Source organism: Prunus avium, chromosome 6 (genome assembly GCF_965620075.1).
Source record: "Prunus avium chromosome 6, drPruAviu1.hap1.1, whole genome shotgun sequence".
Lineage (NCBI taxonomy): Eukaryota > Viridiplantae > Streptophyta > Magnoliopsida > Rosales > Rosaceae > Prunus > Prunus avium.
In genome coordinates this window covers 32393618-32413044 of record NC_142289.1, presented here as the reverse complement: position 1 = coordinate 32413044, position 19427 = coordinate 32393618, and the positions used below count along the sequence as shown (strand labels likewise).

At 37.9% G+C, this 19427-nt stretch overlaps 2 protein-coding genes across 2 annotated transcripts; both read left to right on the top strand.

Annotated features, from left to right (window-relative positions):
* Positions 1-5123, top strand: CARB (carbamoyl phosphate synthetase B). Its single transcript, XM_021974105.2, has 3 exons — positions 1-1592; positions 2012-2704; positions 3426-5123. The coding sequence occupies exons 1-3, from the start codon at positions 249-251 to the stop codon at positions 4974-4976; spliced, it is 3588 nt and encodes a 1195-aa protein (XP_021829797.1). The 5' UTR covers positions 1-248; the 3' UTR covers positions 4977-5123.
* Positions 5124-13434: 8311 nt separating this feature from the next.
* Positions 13435-15348, top strand: LBD1 (LOB domain-containing protein 1). The gene is made up of 2 exons (XM_021974107.2): positions 13435-13816; positions 14419-15348. Exons 1-2 carry the CDS (start codon positions 13532-13534, stop codon positions 14776-14778), a joined length of 645 nt encoding a protein of 214 aa, XP_021829799.1. The 5' UTR covers positions 13435-13531; the 3' UTR covers positions 14779-15348.
* The last annotated feature ends 4079 nt before the right edge of the window (positions 15349-19427 follow it).

Genomic DNA, 19427 nt, shown 5'->3' with positions numbered 1-19427 from the left:
AGATGCCGAGTACGGCGTCGCCCACTGTCTCACTGTTTTGTTGGCTTCCTCACCAAAAGACAAACAAATACTCCACTCAGGAACACTGGCTTCTTCAGCAAAACCAAAACTGGCCTACATTGAAAGTCCACTTCCATTTCCTCACCCTCCCTCCTAAAACCCTAATTTCTCAAACCACGAACTCTCTTTCTCTCTCTGAGCTCTGAGCGCTGAGTCTCTCTTGTGATAGTTTATATTACAGGGAGAAAATGGACCATTGCCTCAGTCACAGTGAAGCAGCTCTCTCTCCCAAGCTCTCAATTTTCGCCAACTCCAAGCCGTATTTGTCGAAACCAAACCACTTTAGCTTCTTCCTCTACTCTAAGAAGCTCGGAGCCAGAACCGCCGCGCCCTCTCTCCACCTCCGATCATGGCCCTCAAACCTCGTCACTTTCACCAAGCGCCCGAGCCGCCGAGTCTACTCGGTCCGGAGCGAGTCTTCCCACGCCGGAGCTGCGGCGAACGGAGAGCCGCCGAAACTGGGGAAGAGAACGGACATAAAGAAGATCCTGATACTCGGAGCTGGGCCGATTGTGATAGGGCAAGCCTGCGAGTTCGATTACTCGGGCACTCAGGCCTGCAAGGCTCTCAAGGAGGACGGATACGAGGTCGTTTTGATAAACTCGAACCCGGCCACCATCATGACCGACCCGGACTTGGCTGACAGGACTTACATTACGCCAATGACGCCCGAGCTGGTCGAGCAAATCCTCGAGAAGGAGCGGCCTGATGCTCTGTTGCCCACCATGGGTGGCCAGACAGCGTTGAACCTTGCCGTGGCGTTGGCCGAGAGCGGCGCTCTGGCCAAATACGGCGTCGAATTGATTGGAGCGAAGCTGGAGGCAATAAAAAAAGCAGAGGACAGAGACTTGTTCAAGCAGGCCATGAAGAACATCGGAGTCAAGACACCGCCGTCTGGGATTGCGACGACGCTTGATGAATGTATCGAAATTGCTCATGAAATCGGAGAGTTTCCGTTGATTATTCGGCCTGCGTTTACTTTGGGCGGGACTGGAGGGGGCATTGCTTATAACAAAGATGAGTTTGAGGACATTTGCAAGGCCGGGATAGCGGCAAGTGTGACGTCTCAAGTTTTGGTGGAGAAATCGTTGTTGGGTTGGAAGGAGTATGAGCTTGAGGTGATGAGAGACTTGGCTGACAATGTGGTGATTATATGTTCCATTGAGAATATTGACCCAATGGGGGTTCATACTGGGGACTCAATCACTGTGGCTCCTGCTCAGACTTTGACTGATAAGGAGTATCAGCGGCTGAGGGATTATTCCATTGCTATCATAAGGGAGATTGGAGTGGAATGTGGTGGTTCTAATGTGCAGTTTGCGGTTAATCCTGTAGATGGTGAGGTTATGGTGATTGAGATGAACCCAAGGGTTTCGCGGTCCTCGGCTCTTGCCTCCAAAGCTACTGGTTTTCCAATTGCGAAAATGGCTGCCAAGTTGTCAGTTGGGTATTCCTTGGATCAGATACCTAATGACATTACAAAGAAGACACCGGCTAGTTTTGAGCCTTCCATAGATTATGTGGTAACCAAGGTAAGTACTTATTCATTACCTTCTTCATTACCCTTTTGTAGCGCGCTCTGATTAAACACATCGAGCTTTGTATTCTTGGATTAATTAGTTTTTGATTGCTTCATTTATGGGTATTCAAATTTTCTTTTTCGTATGTCTGTCTTTGGTATTGCTAGAATTTTTGTGTACATTTTTAGTCCTAGCTTGGATGTAATGGTTAGACCTTACACAGGAGTTGAGTTTTTTCTGTCAAATTTTAGATGGCATTGTCCATTAGCTTCCTGGATAATATGCATATTACTTATGCTGGTAGGAATGTCATCAATCTTTGTCGTCATTTATCTTATTTATGACAACACATTTCTGTTAATCCATGCATTTTTAGATCCGTTTTGCATGTCATCTCAATTTTCTTGTTTTTGTTTTATTGAATTGTGCAGATTCCCCGGTTTGCATTTGAAAAATTTCCTGGTTCACAGCCCATATTAACTACCCAAATGAAATCTGTTGGTGAGTCAATGGCACTGGGTCGCACATTTCAAGAGTCCTTTCAGAAAGCAGTTCGATCTTTGGAATGTGGGTTCTCTGGATGGGGCTGTGCGAAAATTAAGGAACTTGACTGGGATTGGGACCAGTTGAAGTATAGCCTCCGAGTTCCTAACCCAGACCGCATCCATGCCATATATGCTGCAATGAAGAAGGGGATGAAGGTAGATGATATTCATGAGTTGAGTTACATTGACAAATGGTTCCTCACACAGCTTAAGGAGCTGGTAGATGTGGAGCAATTTCTCCTGGCTAGAAACTTGTCTGATCTAACAAAGGATGAGTTATACGAAGTGAAAAAAAGAGGTTTCAGTGACAAACAGATAGCTTTTGCCACTAAAGCCACTGAAAAGGACGTCCGGTTGAAGAGGCTATCTTTAGGTGTTGCTCCGGCATATAAGCGGGTGGATACGTGTGCTGCGGAGTTTGAGGCCAATACTCCTTATATGTACTCTTCCTATGACTTTGAGTGTGAAGCAGCTCCCACCCAGAGGAAGAAGGTTTTGATTTTAGGTGGAGGACCAAATCGAATCGGTCAGGGGATAGAGTTTGACTACTGTTGTTGCCATACGTCCTTTGCCCTACAGGTTTGTCTCTGATATGTTTACTGCCCACTTGCCTGCCCTTCCTTTTTCAACTCCCTCTCTTACCACACCTTTTTCATTCATGAACGCAAGTTCCTAGGTACGTAGATATCTTATATTAACTTAAAATAACTCGGGTGCATTAGCTGAATGGAATTGGTTTTAGATTTCTTTATTTCTGAATCATGACATATCCTAATCATCAATCATGCATTATTTTTCACATGTGGCAGTGGGATCACAGGTAGTTACAAATTGGGCGATCATTGCACCTTTTTCTCCTGATGAGAACTAAAATTAGATACCTTTAGTCAAGATGCCTCTAGGATTTACTCTTGGAGGCGGCGAGTGTCATAAACTACAATTTGGGTACAGTTGATCAGAGATCTGGATGCATTCATAATAGCTTGTAGTAGAAACGGAGAAATTTTAGTTACTTGCATATCTAAAATAGTTCTATGGGATATACTGAATTTGGCGCTTATGTTGTAACAATGAACTTATGGATTACAGGATCCCTCCTGTGTGATTAATTCACATTCATGCAAACGTATTTATATATTTCCCGTCACTATTTATATTTTTTCTGTGCCATCGTAGGTACCAATCTAAAAGTTTGCCTACTATTTATATAATTTGATGAATTGGCGGAGTCTATGCGTTGATATTTGAAATTGTTCAAATCCTTCATTGAGATGCCTGCTTCTCTCCTTCTCTTTTACAGAAAGCAGGATATGAGACCATTATGATGAATTCAAATCCTGAAACAGTATCCACAGATTATGACACGAGCGACCGTCTATATTTTGAGCCACTGACTGTCGAAGATGTGCTGAACATAATTGATTTGGAAAAACCTGATGGCATCATTGTGCAGTTTGGAGGTCAAACACCATTGAAGTTGTCTCTTCCTATCCAGCAGTATCTAGATGAGAACAAGCCTAAATGTGCAAGTGGGTCTGGATATGTACGCATTTGGGGTACTTCACCTGCTAACATAGATGCTGCTGAGGACAGGGAGAAGTTCAATACAATCCTTAACGAGTTAAAGATTGAACAACCAAAAGGAGGAATTGCCAAGAGCGAAGCTGATGCTATTGCCATTGCAAAGGACATTGGGTACCCAGTTGTTGTCCGGCCTTCCTACGTATTGGGTGGCCGAGCCATGGAAATTGTATATAGTGATGACAAACTTGCGACCTACCTCGAAAATGCTGTTGAGGTGGACCCGGAACGCCCTGTATTGATTGACAAGTATCTATCCGATGCAATTGAGATTGATGTTGATGCACTTGCCGACTCTCAGGGTAATGTTGTCATTGGTGGAATAATGGAGCACATTGAGCAGGCTGGGGTCCATTCTGGTGACTCTGCTTGTTCGATTCCAACAAAAACCATCCCTGCTTCTTGCTTGGAGACAATTAGGTCATGGACTATAAAATTGGCTAGGAGGCTGAATGTGTGTGGGCTGATGAACTGTCAGTATGCAATTACATTGTCTGGAGATGTTTTCTTACTCGAAGCAAACCCTCGTGCTTCCCGTACCGTCCCATTTGTGTCCAAGGCGATTGGACATCCATTGGCTAAATATGCTTCCCTTGTCATGTCTGGGAAGTCTCTTCATGATATAAGTTTCACAAAAGAGGTAATTCCTGCCCATGTGTCAGTAAAGGAAGCTGTTCTCCCATTTGAGAAATTCCAAGGCTGTGATGTGTTGCTGGGGCCTGAGATGCGTAGCACTGGTGAGGTGATGGGTATTGATTATGAGTTTCCCATTGCATTTGCCAAGGCCCAGATTGCTGCGGGGCAGAAGCTACCACTTTCTGGCACTGTCTTCCTCAGCTTAAATGATTTGACCAAACCTCATCTTGAAAAGATTGCAACAGCCTTTTTAGGGCTTGGATTTAAGATTGTTTCAACTTCTGGGACAGCTCATATTCTTGAGTTGGCAAAAATTCCAGTGGAACGAGTGCTGAAGCTGCATGAAGGGCGGCCTCATGCTGCTGATATGGTTGCTAATGGGCAAATCCAGTTAATGGTGATCACAAGTTCAGGCGATGCACTTGATCAGATTGATGGACGGCAACTAAGGAGGTCGGGCCTTGCTTACAAAATTCCAGTAATAACAACAATTGCCGGAGCTTTAGCAACTGCCGAAGCAATAAGGAGTCTAAAGTCCAGCCCTGTTAAGATGATTGCACTTCAGGACTTCTTTGATGATGAGAGCAAAGCTGGGAGTGATAAAAAGTTGCAGTCAGTCTCCTCCTCTCTGTGAGCTGACCCGGACTTTCTGGTAAGCCGTTGGGGTTCCTCTGCGTTATTTATTTTGTTTCTAATATATGTATCCTCTAATGTTTTTGGGACAGGTTTCTGTTAAGTTACTAGCTTTTACCAAAATTTTGCCAATCCAGTTTTTCTCTCCTCTCCTTTTTGTTGAAGCTATAATTTCAAATTTTGGATAGCTATATGTAGAAAAATTTAGGCATTGGTGTGTGTAATATAGATTAGTTCGATGGTGGTACAATTATGGCGATCTGTGCTGTATGTTCTCTTGCATAGACATGTACTTTTCCAAAGTTCTTTATAGCACAGTTTAATCATCAGAAAACTTCTACATTAATGAGAAAGTGAATCTTGTGATGTACCAAATCTAGATCCTGCTTAGCATATAATATGGCAACCATTGGAACTTTACTTGTTTGTGTAGCTTGTATTATTTCTAGAAATGGTAGTTAACAATTTTTGGTATAGCTACGGGATCAATCTCTCCCCCTTCAGGAATTCAATTTTTGAACATATCATGCGAATGATTTCGCCTCAGCTCAACCCTAGAAGAGGATATATTTTCCATTACCCTGGCCCCATAGCAACTATGAAATCACTTTTGTTCTACATATTACTTTGCATGGCGTTAACATTTTCTTTGGATCACATGTGTGCAGCGTGTGACCTGATCTTGGTCATTTCAGAGTTCTTTTGAGCTAGTAAAATTTTATTTAGGTGTAGCAAATGAATTTCCTTTTCGCTTTCTATCCACCCAAATGCTACTTGAGCTAGGGTCATGACTCATGAGTGTAGTTGATGAATTAGACAGTGGATACATTTGTTTAAACTGTGGAGTAAAAGGACATCTAAACAGATAAGCTTTAACTGAAATTGTCCAGATGGAATGATTGTGGTTGATCAAGTGATTTCGTTTTCGGCCTAGATACTTCGAGCATGACATTTGCTTTTTCCCAAAGTGACCTCAACTACATGGCATGTTTGACCATTCCCTCTGCGTTGTCAATTTAGATTGAATTTAGCTGGTCTAGGAATCGTGTGATTCATGAATTTAGCTGGTCTAGCTGGTTTACTTGCATAGAATGTTCGTTATGTTTGCACTTAGAGATACATTGAATTCTCCACTCGTTTTCCCTTTATGGTGGGATTCATGACCCTCCTTTTCTTGGGGATTATGATTGCTGCATTGATTGTTTTGGTATAATTAACGGTTTAGACACTTCATATATTTTCATTCTCTAATTATTAGTTAGTTTTGAATGCTTTGTATTTGTATCCATTTGTAGATAGCGGTCAAGCCAAACTACCTCAACTTTGATATTGTTTATTGGGACTTTCTTCAAAGACTCTTTCTATGAGACCAGGCATGACGTTTAGTTATTCCTGGTGCACTGAGTATTGCTAACTTAAGTCGTGTATGGGCGTGCAAGAATTTTCCGACTGTTGATGGATGCGGGTCTCACACAATAGGGCCCGCATGCATTTACGGTCAAAAATCAATCGCACGCCCACGGGCCACTTATTGTAGCATATTTATTCCCCCAAATCGTTATCTTTCATTTTCTTTTGGCAAAGGGCCCTCTCGTTCTCAAAATTACTACCTACTTGATTTCACCTTTCTTGATACGCACCATAATTTTTCGTTTTTAACCTTTTTGTTTTCGATGGAATAATTCTGTAAATTTAATCCTAAACAAATTCACTTATGAAATTACGCAACCCCTGTTTGTTGGGCCTCCACTTTTGTTTTCCGCTTTAGCCTCTTGGCTTCTTATTGCATGTTGCTGTTCCAACAAATAGTAAAAGGAAGCTGTGGATGGTGGGAAACCCAAAAGAAAAAAGGGAGTTTCACTATTATCTCTAGTATAGGGTCCAAATTATAAAAAATCCAATATAAAATAAATTTTAGAAACACACCCAAAGTCCATTTACAACATAACAAAGAGGCTTTGAACTTCCTATAAATTACAAAATTGCCATTAATTTCTTAAAACATGCTCAATCCCAAAATCTCATTAAAAAACTAGGGATGGCAATAGGTCGGTTAGGGGCCGGGTATAGCAATACCATCCATGTCCCCGCTCCCCATCCCCGCCCCCGTACCCGCCCTCATCCCCGGTATGAAATTTCAGGGAATCCCCATCCTTGTACCCGTCAAGGAATGGTATCCCAAACCTGCCTCAAATCCCCAAATTTTTTAAATAAATAAAACAATATCCATATTATAACACATGTTAATTTAACAAATAAAATCATATAATAAAAAAATAAGTCCACAGTTTAGGGTAACTTTTTTAATTGTTATATTATATTATATTATATATTTAGTACTTAAAAACCTAATCAAAAGCACCTCTGGCATGCTGGAAGTGTTTCTTCAGTAAAGCTTCTAAGTACTTTCTATATAAGTATTTTCTGGACAAGCTTTAAATTTAGTTCAAGTTTTTTGCTGGGTTTAAATCTTCCTCGGAAATGGATAAATCAATATATGCTTAAATTAGCTTAACTAGATTCGACCCAAAAAATAAAACAGAAACTAGCTTAACATGTCGAGGAAAGTGTGGGCACAGTACAACACAGACAAATGGAAGTTTATGTCAATTTCAACACGTAATTGTTTTGGGTAACTTTTTATTTTTTATATTATATTATATGTTTAGTAACTAAAAATAAATATATCACTTATTGGGCCAGGCTCGGGGATGGATATACCAATACCATCCCCGGGCCATCTCTAATCGGGTATTTTGAAAAATTGAGGATCCCTATATCCGTCCCATTTTCCCTCAAAATCTTTCCCCATTAGGGCCAGGGACCAGATGGGGACCTGACATGACCAGGATTTTTGTCATCCCTATTAAAAAAGACCCAAAATACTCAACATGGCATCAAAGTAATTTAATAATCAAAATTAAATTCAAAAGGGCCATCTGTCCTTTTTTGGATATTTTTTTTGGGTTTGTTTATAGAAATTAAATGGTGTAGGATTTATCTATGTCACTAGTGCTAAGAATGAGTATCTAACTAAATACCTCAAGAAATAAACGGGAATTAATTTTTTCTTTCAATAATGGAAGGAAAAATACAACTAGATTAATAGCTAATTAGTACAAACATAAATTACTTTTTTTTTATAAAAGGAAAAAACAAAATTACTTGTATTGATTTGAAGTTTGTGAAAGCTTTTTAAAGTGGGGTGTTTAAACTAACAATTGGTCTTGTGATATTTATCTCTACTTTATTAAAAGATGTTCAAAGTTCGAATTATCGTTTTTCAGTGACATGATATGATAAGTTTAGGGCCAGCCTTTAATTTATGTTTTGTGTTGTGATATGATCTACTAGCGTCATGTTGTGATAAGGTTAGGTCCAAATGTTATTGTCTTTTTATGTAAATTTCGTGTGTTAATTGATCGCTTGGAATTTTGCCAAGAAAGCCTTGATCTCTCCAGATTTTCAATTTAGGATGAATAGTCGTATTCAAGGCCTCCTTTAGTCCTGCATGTGATAAGAAATACCAACATCATCGACTTTGTGCGTGCCTTCCCTTTTACTTGCAGGACTATGGTGCTCGTCCGGTTATATCAAATCTTTGCTTTCCATATTCTACCAGAAAAACTTCCATGTCTCCTCCGGTTGTGTTTAATCATGTGCCGATCTCTCTCGTCATTGACTAGTAATGTAATGACATAGACAGATACATGGTTGTTCTCTATCACCGGTTGTAAATAATTAGGATCTATCTCTCTCATTACGTGAGTATTCCCTTTGACAACATAGATAAACACGTTGTTGCACACAACTAGTTTCACTTAAGATTTTCTCGTGGCTTACAGATAGATAACACGCAGTCTAGCATTTCAGCAATAAAATGATTGTTTTTTGGTTTTGGTTTGAATGTGTGGGCTTAATATTCTAGTCGTGCACTCAAATTACCGTGTGATGTCCGCTAATTTGGCTGCTTGAAGTCATTGAAAGAGAGAGAGAAAGAAATTAAGGAGCCGTAGGAGGTCAATTGCCCTTAGCGGTCGGAGTGGGAACTGGTTGTAACGAAAGACCTTATGCTAAAACCGTGTGGACCTTAATCTCTGCAAACAGCCAAATTCTTCCCTGGAATATGGAATTAGAAGCCTAAGATCTGGAAAGCTCTAGAATACCAACAAATTAGGACCCATTTGAATAACACTTTTGTCTTATTAAAAGTGTAAAGGTTTCTTCCATAACATGTTATATTATCAGACTGTCAATTTAGATCACATATTCAAACTTACATTGAAGAGTCTGTTAATGTAACATGTTAGGTTGTTTGATAAAGAACATCTCCTTAACGATAATGCTACACTAACGGAATCATGAGGAAAGAAGGGAACCACCCTCATGTGGATTTGGATCTGGATCTGGATTCTCTCCTGGTGGTTTCACTGACAAATTTTGATATTTCTAGCAGTGGATTGAAGTATATAATGTGTAAAGAATGATGGGGTTTTTGGTTTATACATTATTTTTTCAATTTTTAAACTGTACGACTGATTTTTGTTCAGCATTCAAAATAAATGGGTCTTCCAGTAGTTCACATTAATGTGGTTTACAACTATGGCTTGTGTCTCCACTGAAAATTGGAAAATTTTGGTCAAGTCTCGAGAATGTTTTGGTTTTGGTCTTGGTCCTCGATATACATGGCATAAATGCAAAGAGCATATAATGGGTGCCCTATCTTCAAGAGCACGGCAACATACCCATGCAACCCTACACGATCGAATGTCGATAGATCATGAAATAAATTTTTGGTCTTCTTCGGGTGATGTCAAGACCCCCAAAACCAAGTATCGATCATGTTGAAAGTTGAATGTATTAATTAAGTCTGCAAGACTGCAACCAAATTAAAGTTAAATATTAAACGTGTATGAAGAGAGCATGGAAAAGGGAGAGGGCGATTGGATGCTCAAACTCAAAAGTACCAATGCCGTATAGCACATGTGAGCTTCTTCTGGAGACCATGACAATTCAACTCGAAGGACGAAGGGGACACTCCATCATCTTGGAAATAATAATACACCTGTCACCGGGTGTCTAACCCGATGAGACGAGCGCTCGATTTTTGACTCGTTTTCTTGAAATTCGGCTTTGATGGGTTTATTCAACTAATAATTCAATGAGTGACGTATGTATTTGAGACGTCCGTTTCATGAAATGATGGATGTAAGCAAGTTTTTCTTCACGCAAGAGGGCAACATAACCACTGGCACTATTGCCTGTTTAATCGCCAACCCATGCAACTGCATATAAGAATTGACTCGTTTCCGCTATGAACCGAGATTACTTATATAACTTTCCTCTCACAACAAAGTGTACTTAGAATCAATACGCTGTATTTGAGGCTGTTTTCTCATATACTCTTCATCATACTTTTGCTAATGGGGAAGCTGAAAGAGGAAGTCAAATTTCGGATTCCGCATTGCAAACTCTCTAGAAACCAGCTAATTAATAGTACGGAAAGTGAAAACATTAAAAAGGGTACCGACTGTTTGTTGGTGAGGTGCGTATTTTGTTACCACGTCACTAAAATGAAGTCAAAATCAATCTTTATGTTGAAGACTGAGAGAGTAAGGGAATTAATTACTGTTCACTCTATGATTGAGCCACCCCAAAACAACAACATTGAGTTTTCATATTGCTTCTTACATGTACATGACATCATATTAAATGAGTTATTTTTGCTTTTGTTTTAGTCAGATATTCACAAAGCAACATTCGTAGTTTAGATAACCACTAACTTCAAAAGTTTAAGTAATTCTCTGCAAAAATGAGATAATCAAACTTAGGATCTCGTGTAAAGTGAGCTCTAAGACCAATTAGATCACCCACTAACTCCAAAATTTTAACGCTTTAAGTTGTCAAAGAATAAATCAACAATGTATATCAAACTGACGATATAAAAGCATTTGTTCCGTGCATAAAAAGAGCATTTTGCATTTTGTTTTGTTGCTTTTTATTTTATATATATGTGTGGGGTGAAATCGAAACTACTTCTGTTTACATGGCTAACTTGCTATCAATATGAACTGATTGTTTTCAGTTGGACTTCTCGTGAGTTTTGATGGTGCATGAGCAAACTATAAAAGTAGAATTTGGCATATGCTTTCTTTTATTAAGGTCCACGCGCATAAGACTCTTTAACAGCAAAAAGAAGAAGAAAAAAAAATAATTTTGAAAGGTGGGTGGGGTGGAGGTGGAGGTGGAGATGGGTGAAGAAACACAAGTCCAACTGCTTCCACTGCAAAGTAGAACAAGTTTAATTAACAAATGGCAAAACTCAGTTTAGTCACTTAAATATTAATTATAATCCAGAATCTAATTTTTTTCTTTTTCTTTTTCTTGGTTAAGAAGAGAAATATATTAATTTAAGATATCTTTTTTCTCTTACTTAGGGAGAAGTGTCGCAATCGTCAATGGCAGCTTAAGACTTTAGAATACCAGAGTTTTCTCAACTCATGCGCGCAACGAGCTGACCGGCTCCCTACCAACCGTACCCCACCTTTATCTTAACTTTATACACAAAAACACGCTTATATTTCCTTTCGTAACGAAGCCAGAAATTTATCATTATGTGAAGATGACAAAATAACGAAATGGAATATGTGCATCTCCGAAAATGCATATGTATATTCACTTGAGAGTAATTGAAGGGGAAAACAAAAAAAGTGAGTTATTATAGGAGATTTCTATAAGATTGGTTTACAAACTTCACTGACCACTTACGTGAATGAATTTGATTCATGTAAAGAATGTGTTTAAGTTTAACGAGTGGTGATTATGACATTACCAAAAAGAACGCGAAGAATGCTTTTTCAGATTTACGGGTTTTAAGAGCACTTAATTGAGCTAGTTAGCTACATCGGGATACTTGGGTCGTTCTCAACGAAAATAAGTAGGTCATTAGGCGGTGGTTAGAGGAGGTAGAAAGCTAGCACTGTCTCAGTGGATTCAGCAGGCCCAATCACTCACCAAATAAACCCTACTTTTTCACTCATTCACCACAAACCTCTGCCACATGTCACCCCGGCAAAAGCCTACACAATAATTAATTTCAAGAGTGGACCAAATCTGGATTTAGGTTTTTGGTTAACCACATTTTGTAATTCCATTTTGAGTGATGACATGAGGAAAAAAAAGAAGCCAAAAAGGAAAAGGTAGTAGGGTTTTGTAATGTAGCTTTGGGGCCCCTTCAGAAGAGGAGGAATACATTTTGGTTTAAAGGTTAATGTCAGTGACGGATGGTACGTCAAATCGAAAACTATATATCATTACCGTTCTCATCCAAACCTTTGACTCTTAAAATAAATACGACTTTGTTGTGTATTTTTTTTGTTTTGTTTGAAATAATAGCTCTATGTATGGCTCAAGTCCTAGAAAATGGGAGGGAGGGAGAGAGAGTATGAGGCGCCAAATTTCCCCAATTGAAAGTTAGGCAACGTTATAGCCTAGAATTTAAAGAGATAAAACAAATTTTCAAGAATGTCTTTGAGACTATTTTGGCTAATGAGAAAATTTTTCGTCAGAATGAAGATCTTAAAGCAGACTTCGATATGTACAATCATTCACAAACCATGCATTTCAAGTCACTTTGAATGTTTTTGTGTTCATAAGGATTTGAATTTACGACGTTTGAATTCAAAGCTCATATCTGACTTGTTGCGGATAGAAAGATAGAGAGAGAGAGAGAAATTAAAAATCTAAGAAATAAAAATTTCTAGAAACACTACTTGTTGGGAAGGAAAGTCGCATGTGAAAACAACGGCCGTCAGTAGGGCACTCCTTGCCCTGGACAAGGGTTAGAAATAGAAATTGTCTTGCATTTTTCCTATCTTTGTTGACAAGGTTTTTCATCATGAGTTAATTCTTAATTTATCCTATAACCATTTGACTAAACCCAACCACCCAATTTGATATATGATTAAAGAGCAAGTGAATTTGATTCTCTTTACTTTAACAATTCCAGCAATAAAGATTGCTTCTGGTGCTTGCTTGTTACCACCAAATGAAATTACTGAGTAAATGTGAAAAAGGTAGAGATCTATTTGAAGTGCTTTGGTGGTTAAAAAGATTAATTGAGAAGGACTTTTGGAGACTATCGAATTGTTTGTATACGGCTATTTTGATTTTAGACTCTAAAACTTGTGTCTGCAAACTGGGTTTTTTCAGAGAGAGGATGATGAATTTTCAAACTTGAAGATAAGTTTTTCCTGCAAAAAATCAAAAGTGGAATTATATATAATTCTATCAATAAACCTAACGGCTTAAGAGAAATTAAATATAAATCTGTCTCTATATATGGCAGAATCAGCAGCCTAATAAAAATATTCAACAGATGACGTCACAATGACACCTTCCCTCAAAGCTTCCTTCCCTATTTATACTCTCACTTTGTGCTGCAAACAAACCCCACCTCACCCCTCTCTCTCTCTCTCTCTCTCTCTCTCTCTCTCTCTCTCTCTCTCTCTACACAAAAGCATAGCTTAAAGCCCAAAGCTTAAAGATTTAGGTGCAATGGAGTGCAGTAATGAGACAATGAACACAAACTACACAACCACCTCCTCAACCCCTCTGTCTCAGTCTCCTTCTTCTTCACCATCCTCTCCTCCTCCTCCTCTGCCTCCTACTCCAACTCCAAACCCACCTGTGGTTATAAGTCCTTGTGCTGCATGCAAGATCTTGAGGAGAAGATGTGCAGACAAATGTGTCTTGGCACCTTACTTTCCTCCCACTGAGCCAGCCAAGTTCACTATTGCTCATCGTGTCTTTGGGGCTAGTAATATCATCAAGTTCTTGCAGGTACTTTTCTTCATGTACCAAACATGTAGCACTACTTGTCAAAGTAGGTCTATGACTTTGTGTTCTGGAATATTAGATACACAGTTATGTTCTTCTGTCACGCTGTGAATTTTGGTAATCGATGAAACTGAATTTTACTAAATATGTAGTTTAAATTCAAAGTCTAATAAAATTATCGTTCTCTCGTTCTCTCGTTCTCTCGTTTTGACAACACAAGTCTGACCAGAAGACACGATGAAACTGAACTTAAGATCTTTCTCCCATGTAAAATATTAAGTGTCATATTTTCCATGGAATATTGTGTTAGTTGCATTCATATTTGAAAATTCTAGGAAGTATACACCACTAGACACAAATGGAGGCATACCAAAGTGGTAGGAAATTCCCTTTCAGCCCTTAGCCCTGATATTATTTTTTATCAAGGAAACCAACTACTCTGACTAAATTATTCTGATAACAACAGAACAAGGGAGAAAAACTCTCAAAAGTACCTCTTTTTTTCTTTTTCTTTTTTCTTTTTCTATCTATTTTCTCAGTTCGCAATCAATTAAATATTGAAGGTTTATTTGTAACTAAATGAAAGAAACATCTCAAATTTTCAGGAACTTCCAGAATCTCAAAGAGCTGATGCAGTGAGCAGCATGGTTTATGAGGCCAGTGCAAGAATTAGAGACCCAGTTTATGGGTGTGCAGGGGCAATCTGCCACCTCCAGAAACAAGTGAATGAGCTGCAAGCACAATTAGCCAAGGCACAAGCTGAGCTTGTCAACATGCAATGCCAGCAAGCCAACCTTGTGGCACTAATTTGCATGGAGATGACACAATCTAATGAGCAGGGCTCTCCTCAGCAATCACTTGATCACAACTTCATCACCAGTTCTCATGGCAGCAACCAGAGCAACTTAAGCTTCCTTGATGACACCACCACTCTAGGCTCATTGTGGGAACCACTTTGGACATGAAGAGAAACAAATAATTAAGAGGAGGAATGCTAGACTCAGTCGAGCATGAGTACGTGACATATCTTGATCAGTGTGGGCTCGACAGTAGGTCTCACACTCATGCATAACTCAGAATGCATCACGCATGTGCGACTGACACTAGCATCAATTATTAATTAATTATTGTAACCCAATGAATTGAAAAAAAAAAAAAAAAACCTTGTTCCAGGAATCCAATCAAATTCTCCTAAGGAGAGGTTGAAGGACACCATATTAATTAATAAATTTTGGGTAGCTCTCTAGTAGGAATGAAGTAGTACTAGATCTTCAATGTTTGAACAAAAGGGAGGGAAGATGAAAGTTGAGATTGATGTAATATGACTTTGTTTAAGCCTGCTGCAGGGCAAAAGTAGCTAGCTTGGTGGGTCTTTTTCTTTTTAGTTCATGTAATATTTTCCATATTGAAGACGAAAACAGATATATGTCTGTTCTCAGTCCATTTGTGTGCTGATCTTACTGAATCTAGCTTTAACCAACTTTTGGTCACCTACTTTAATTAATTAATAAATTGATGTTTGATGCATGAATTAATTCCTTGTCCAACTAGCTTTTGACCATCTTTCTCTATAACGACCTTTAAGCCCACCAAAAGAAAACCCTCTCTCTCTTGCAACTTGGGATAAGCACCATGTTTATCAACTAATACAATCAGATTTTATTAATTAACTTGAACTTTAATTTTTATATGGTAACAATTAATTATATTTATCTGCGATTATGAGTTGTGTGATGCAATTACACGTGGAGATGAGAAATTGGAAATTAAATTGCATGGGGTGTGTGTTGAAGAATCTAAAGTCCCATATTGGAAACTATACTGAAGCCTTTTGTTTCACTTGCTGGACTTTAAAGGCGGTTAATTTAGAGACAATATCATCACTATTGGTAGTAGGAACCCGATGATCCGTTGCTATAAAATCTAACAAACCTATTATCGTTTAGAATAAAGACACCATTTCAGCATCAGGGTCTGTTTTTATCTGCCTTAATTGGGCAATGTGGACCTATTATGGCTTTGCACCTCTGGCTCTCAATTGAAAAATGAAACTTGATGTATTAAATCTGACGATGCATTTTTTAGATTTATCTAACCATATATGCTTGGCTCTTGAAAGTACATGTATGCGCAAATCTTGATCACCATGTCAAAGATGTATACCTTTTGGCTTTGGGCTGGCTACAGATGTTTTGACTGATTCCACAATCTTTTAGTGCATGCTTTCAAGGAAGTAAACAAAATACAATTCCATGGTGACAAGACCTTTTTTTTTCCTTTACCATGTTTCTTTTCTGTTTGATACTGCAGCAGCAGCCCCTCCTTAACTTATTTCACACTGATCGAGTTTTCTTGCTAATAAAGGAAATCTTTTGAGTGAATATGCAACTTGACCCCAATATTCTTGCTTTTCTCTTTTATGGAAAAGTGGGATGGTGTTCGATGAAATGTTTCAAAGAGGTATGCACTACTTTATTTATTTTTTCTAAATTTATAAATATTTTTTTTATTTTTTTTAAAAAGGATGAGGGTAGACTTTCAATTTCATAAGCTTCGTTGACTCCTGAGCTTTCTTTTATGGAAAAGGGCACACTGTTTAATAAAATGTCTCAAAAGAGGCATATTCATAACCTAAAGAAGGCTAAGGCACACCTACTTATGCTTAATTTGATGAACCCTATTCGTCACACCCCGGGGTATTCTTGTATTTTTCTTTATGATATTGTTTGATAAAATGTCTTAAAGAGGCATTTATAAGTTAAAGGAAGGTTGAAACACATTACGTTTATCACACTCAGTAATAGTGACTTACTAATTATTGATGTGACGTTACGTTGACTATAATATAAATCACATATTTACGCATGAATTATTTATCTGTCTTAAGTGCAAGCGATTAGAAAAGGGGGAGTTTCGAACCTCTACCCGCATAAATAAAGGTAAAAGAACTTAACCAACTAAACTATACATCACTCACATTTACACATGAATTCAACTACATCATAAAATAACATGTCATAGAAATCCTTCCAACTATAACCAATGATTAATCGTGGTGGATCAATTAGACATTACTTTTACTGTCCCAAACTGTGACACTTAGCCAATAAGTCACTTGATGTTGTTAATATTAGTTATTACTGTCCCCCCCGTCCCCGTTAAAAGTCACAATCTTTTTCCTCGACAATGATGCAGAAGAATTTCCTCAACAGAACATTGGGCCCCTGTTGATGTGGGTCGTTGCCACGTGTCCATTTGTTACTCCTCCATTGATAGTAATTAGTGAACTGGTAATCATAGCTTTGATCCCCCCCTAATTAAACGCGTTTTTGAGGCATAATTCAAATCATGTGCACCCCACGTGCGTGAGTTGATGATGATCTCAGATTCTCAACTAAGCAAAGAAGCAAAGCCAACAAAAGATTGTCACCTGTCGGCAACCGATTGTTGCTCTCTTTCTGTCCTTTTTTCTTCTTCCCCTTCTTCTTTTTTCCTCAAGAGACAAAATATCTATGTCTCACCCAACATGCCATAATTTTCTATGCTTGAACGGGAACAAAGTCTGTTTTTTTGACCCAATTGTACCTCTACAGAGGCTATAAAATTAAGCAAACCTATTCCTATATATATAAATAAATAAAGAAAAAAATGAGTTCCACAAGTCAATGATATAATCCTTTAAATTATATTTTTCACCGTCATGACAAGAATTCTTGTGTACTGGTTTGTAGTCATTTTTGTACGTGGTGAACTTTATCCAACCTAACATGCTATAGTGTGTAGGAAAGACGATGGCTTTAGAGAGGTTGATCATAAGTTGACTAGTTAAACATGTATTCCTTGTTGGCGATTCATAATTATACAACATATTTGTTATTAGCATTACTCTAAGTTTCTAATTACTTCGTATGATATTTGATTAAATCGGTGTTATTGTGCGTGATTCTCTCCAGATCAATTCAATTTGTTGTGTTTGGTCACTATATAATATTTACCCATATTCGGCACCATAATTTGCTTTGTACTTTTGTTTTTCATTAATAATTACTATCGATTATTCTATAAAAAAAAGTTTGCACCACCAGAAAAAGTCTTGAATTAATTACACATGCACAATTACACTATATGGTGAATATATATGATGAGAGAAATTATTATATGAAACTTAAAAATGTTCACCAATATTTTAAAGTTAATGTTAGCATGTGATTATGGAAATTCAATTGGTGAGATGAGAATATGGTCAATTAAAACTGTTGTACCTCCAAAAAAAATTGAGCATTATAGGTTATTTTCATAAATCAATCACTGACTAACCTTCCAGGTGAATGTGACTTATATCTCAAGGATTGTCTCATACCAGATTGTTTTTCATTTTAATTTTTTTTATAAAATTAAAAAAGATAATGGGTCCTATTTTTATAGAACACAACTACCTCTTATTTTTTTTCAAAATTCTAAAATTAAATTAAAAAAAATCAATTGGTACACGCGTATACGAATGCCAAGCGGCTAATGTGGGGAGTGGGAATGGATGCCCCCTACCAACATTATACTGTTTGAGTGCATGCTAAGATCTATAAATAGATATGAGCTATAGCTATTTATAGCTCATCATCAATATTTTATTGGTCAAGAAATTATTAAATTTTATATTTGTATGGCACCATCTTATAATCATAGAAAGAATCTTTATCACTGTACATTTCAGTGGGTTTAGATCAATCTACATCATTTCCCATTGCCCATATAGTGGTATTAGGTGTACGAAAACCTATTTTAAAAGGTCACATTGCACCAACTTTTGTCACAAAAAAAATGTCAAATATTAGATGGGACAGAGTAGGAGACTGAAAGAAAAGAATGATCCAATACATCGATAAACTGAAACCAAATTTATTACATTAAATTAACAAAAGGCAAGATCGACAAACCCACAACTAAAAAGGAGACTTAAAGAGTCAAAAATTTGAAACAAGTCTTATCCATATTGTTTGAATTTGCATTACCTAAACAACTGCTACTGAGGAGAATGTTGCAATGGGAACTAAGACATTAACATTTGCTTTGTTGAATCCGCATATATGTATATAGAAATCAATGGGAAAAAGACCAGAAGAGTCGCTCCTTTTGATTCTCTTTCTCTCTTGCTTTTTGAGTTTTGAGATCTCATTCTATTCCTTTTTCTGCTGCTTTCATGTGTATGCATGCATATAGCTAAGCCCACTTGCTGAGTTTTGCAGTCATTTGAGGCTTTTGAACTTCTTTTCTCACTTCAGAAGTTATGGTGGTGATCATAAAGCGTTCATACCAAACATAAATGTTTTGTTCTCATGTGCCATGTGGATGGTTGGTTGTCGCAAATTGATGAATTATGAGACTCACTTGCATTATCGACTGAAAATCCCACGAGAACCCTTTAGCATCACTTACAAAAAGTACTATGTGATAAAAGTGGAGATAGGCCCGACATTATTGCACATCATGTTAATTGGCAACGCCGTACGTCTCGTGTGCCTTTGGCCGTCATTCCATGAGACATTCCCAAAAGTTGCATGGTACAAAGTCTTATAGCCTTTAGAATACATACACCTACTTCTATTTATTTTTTGAA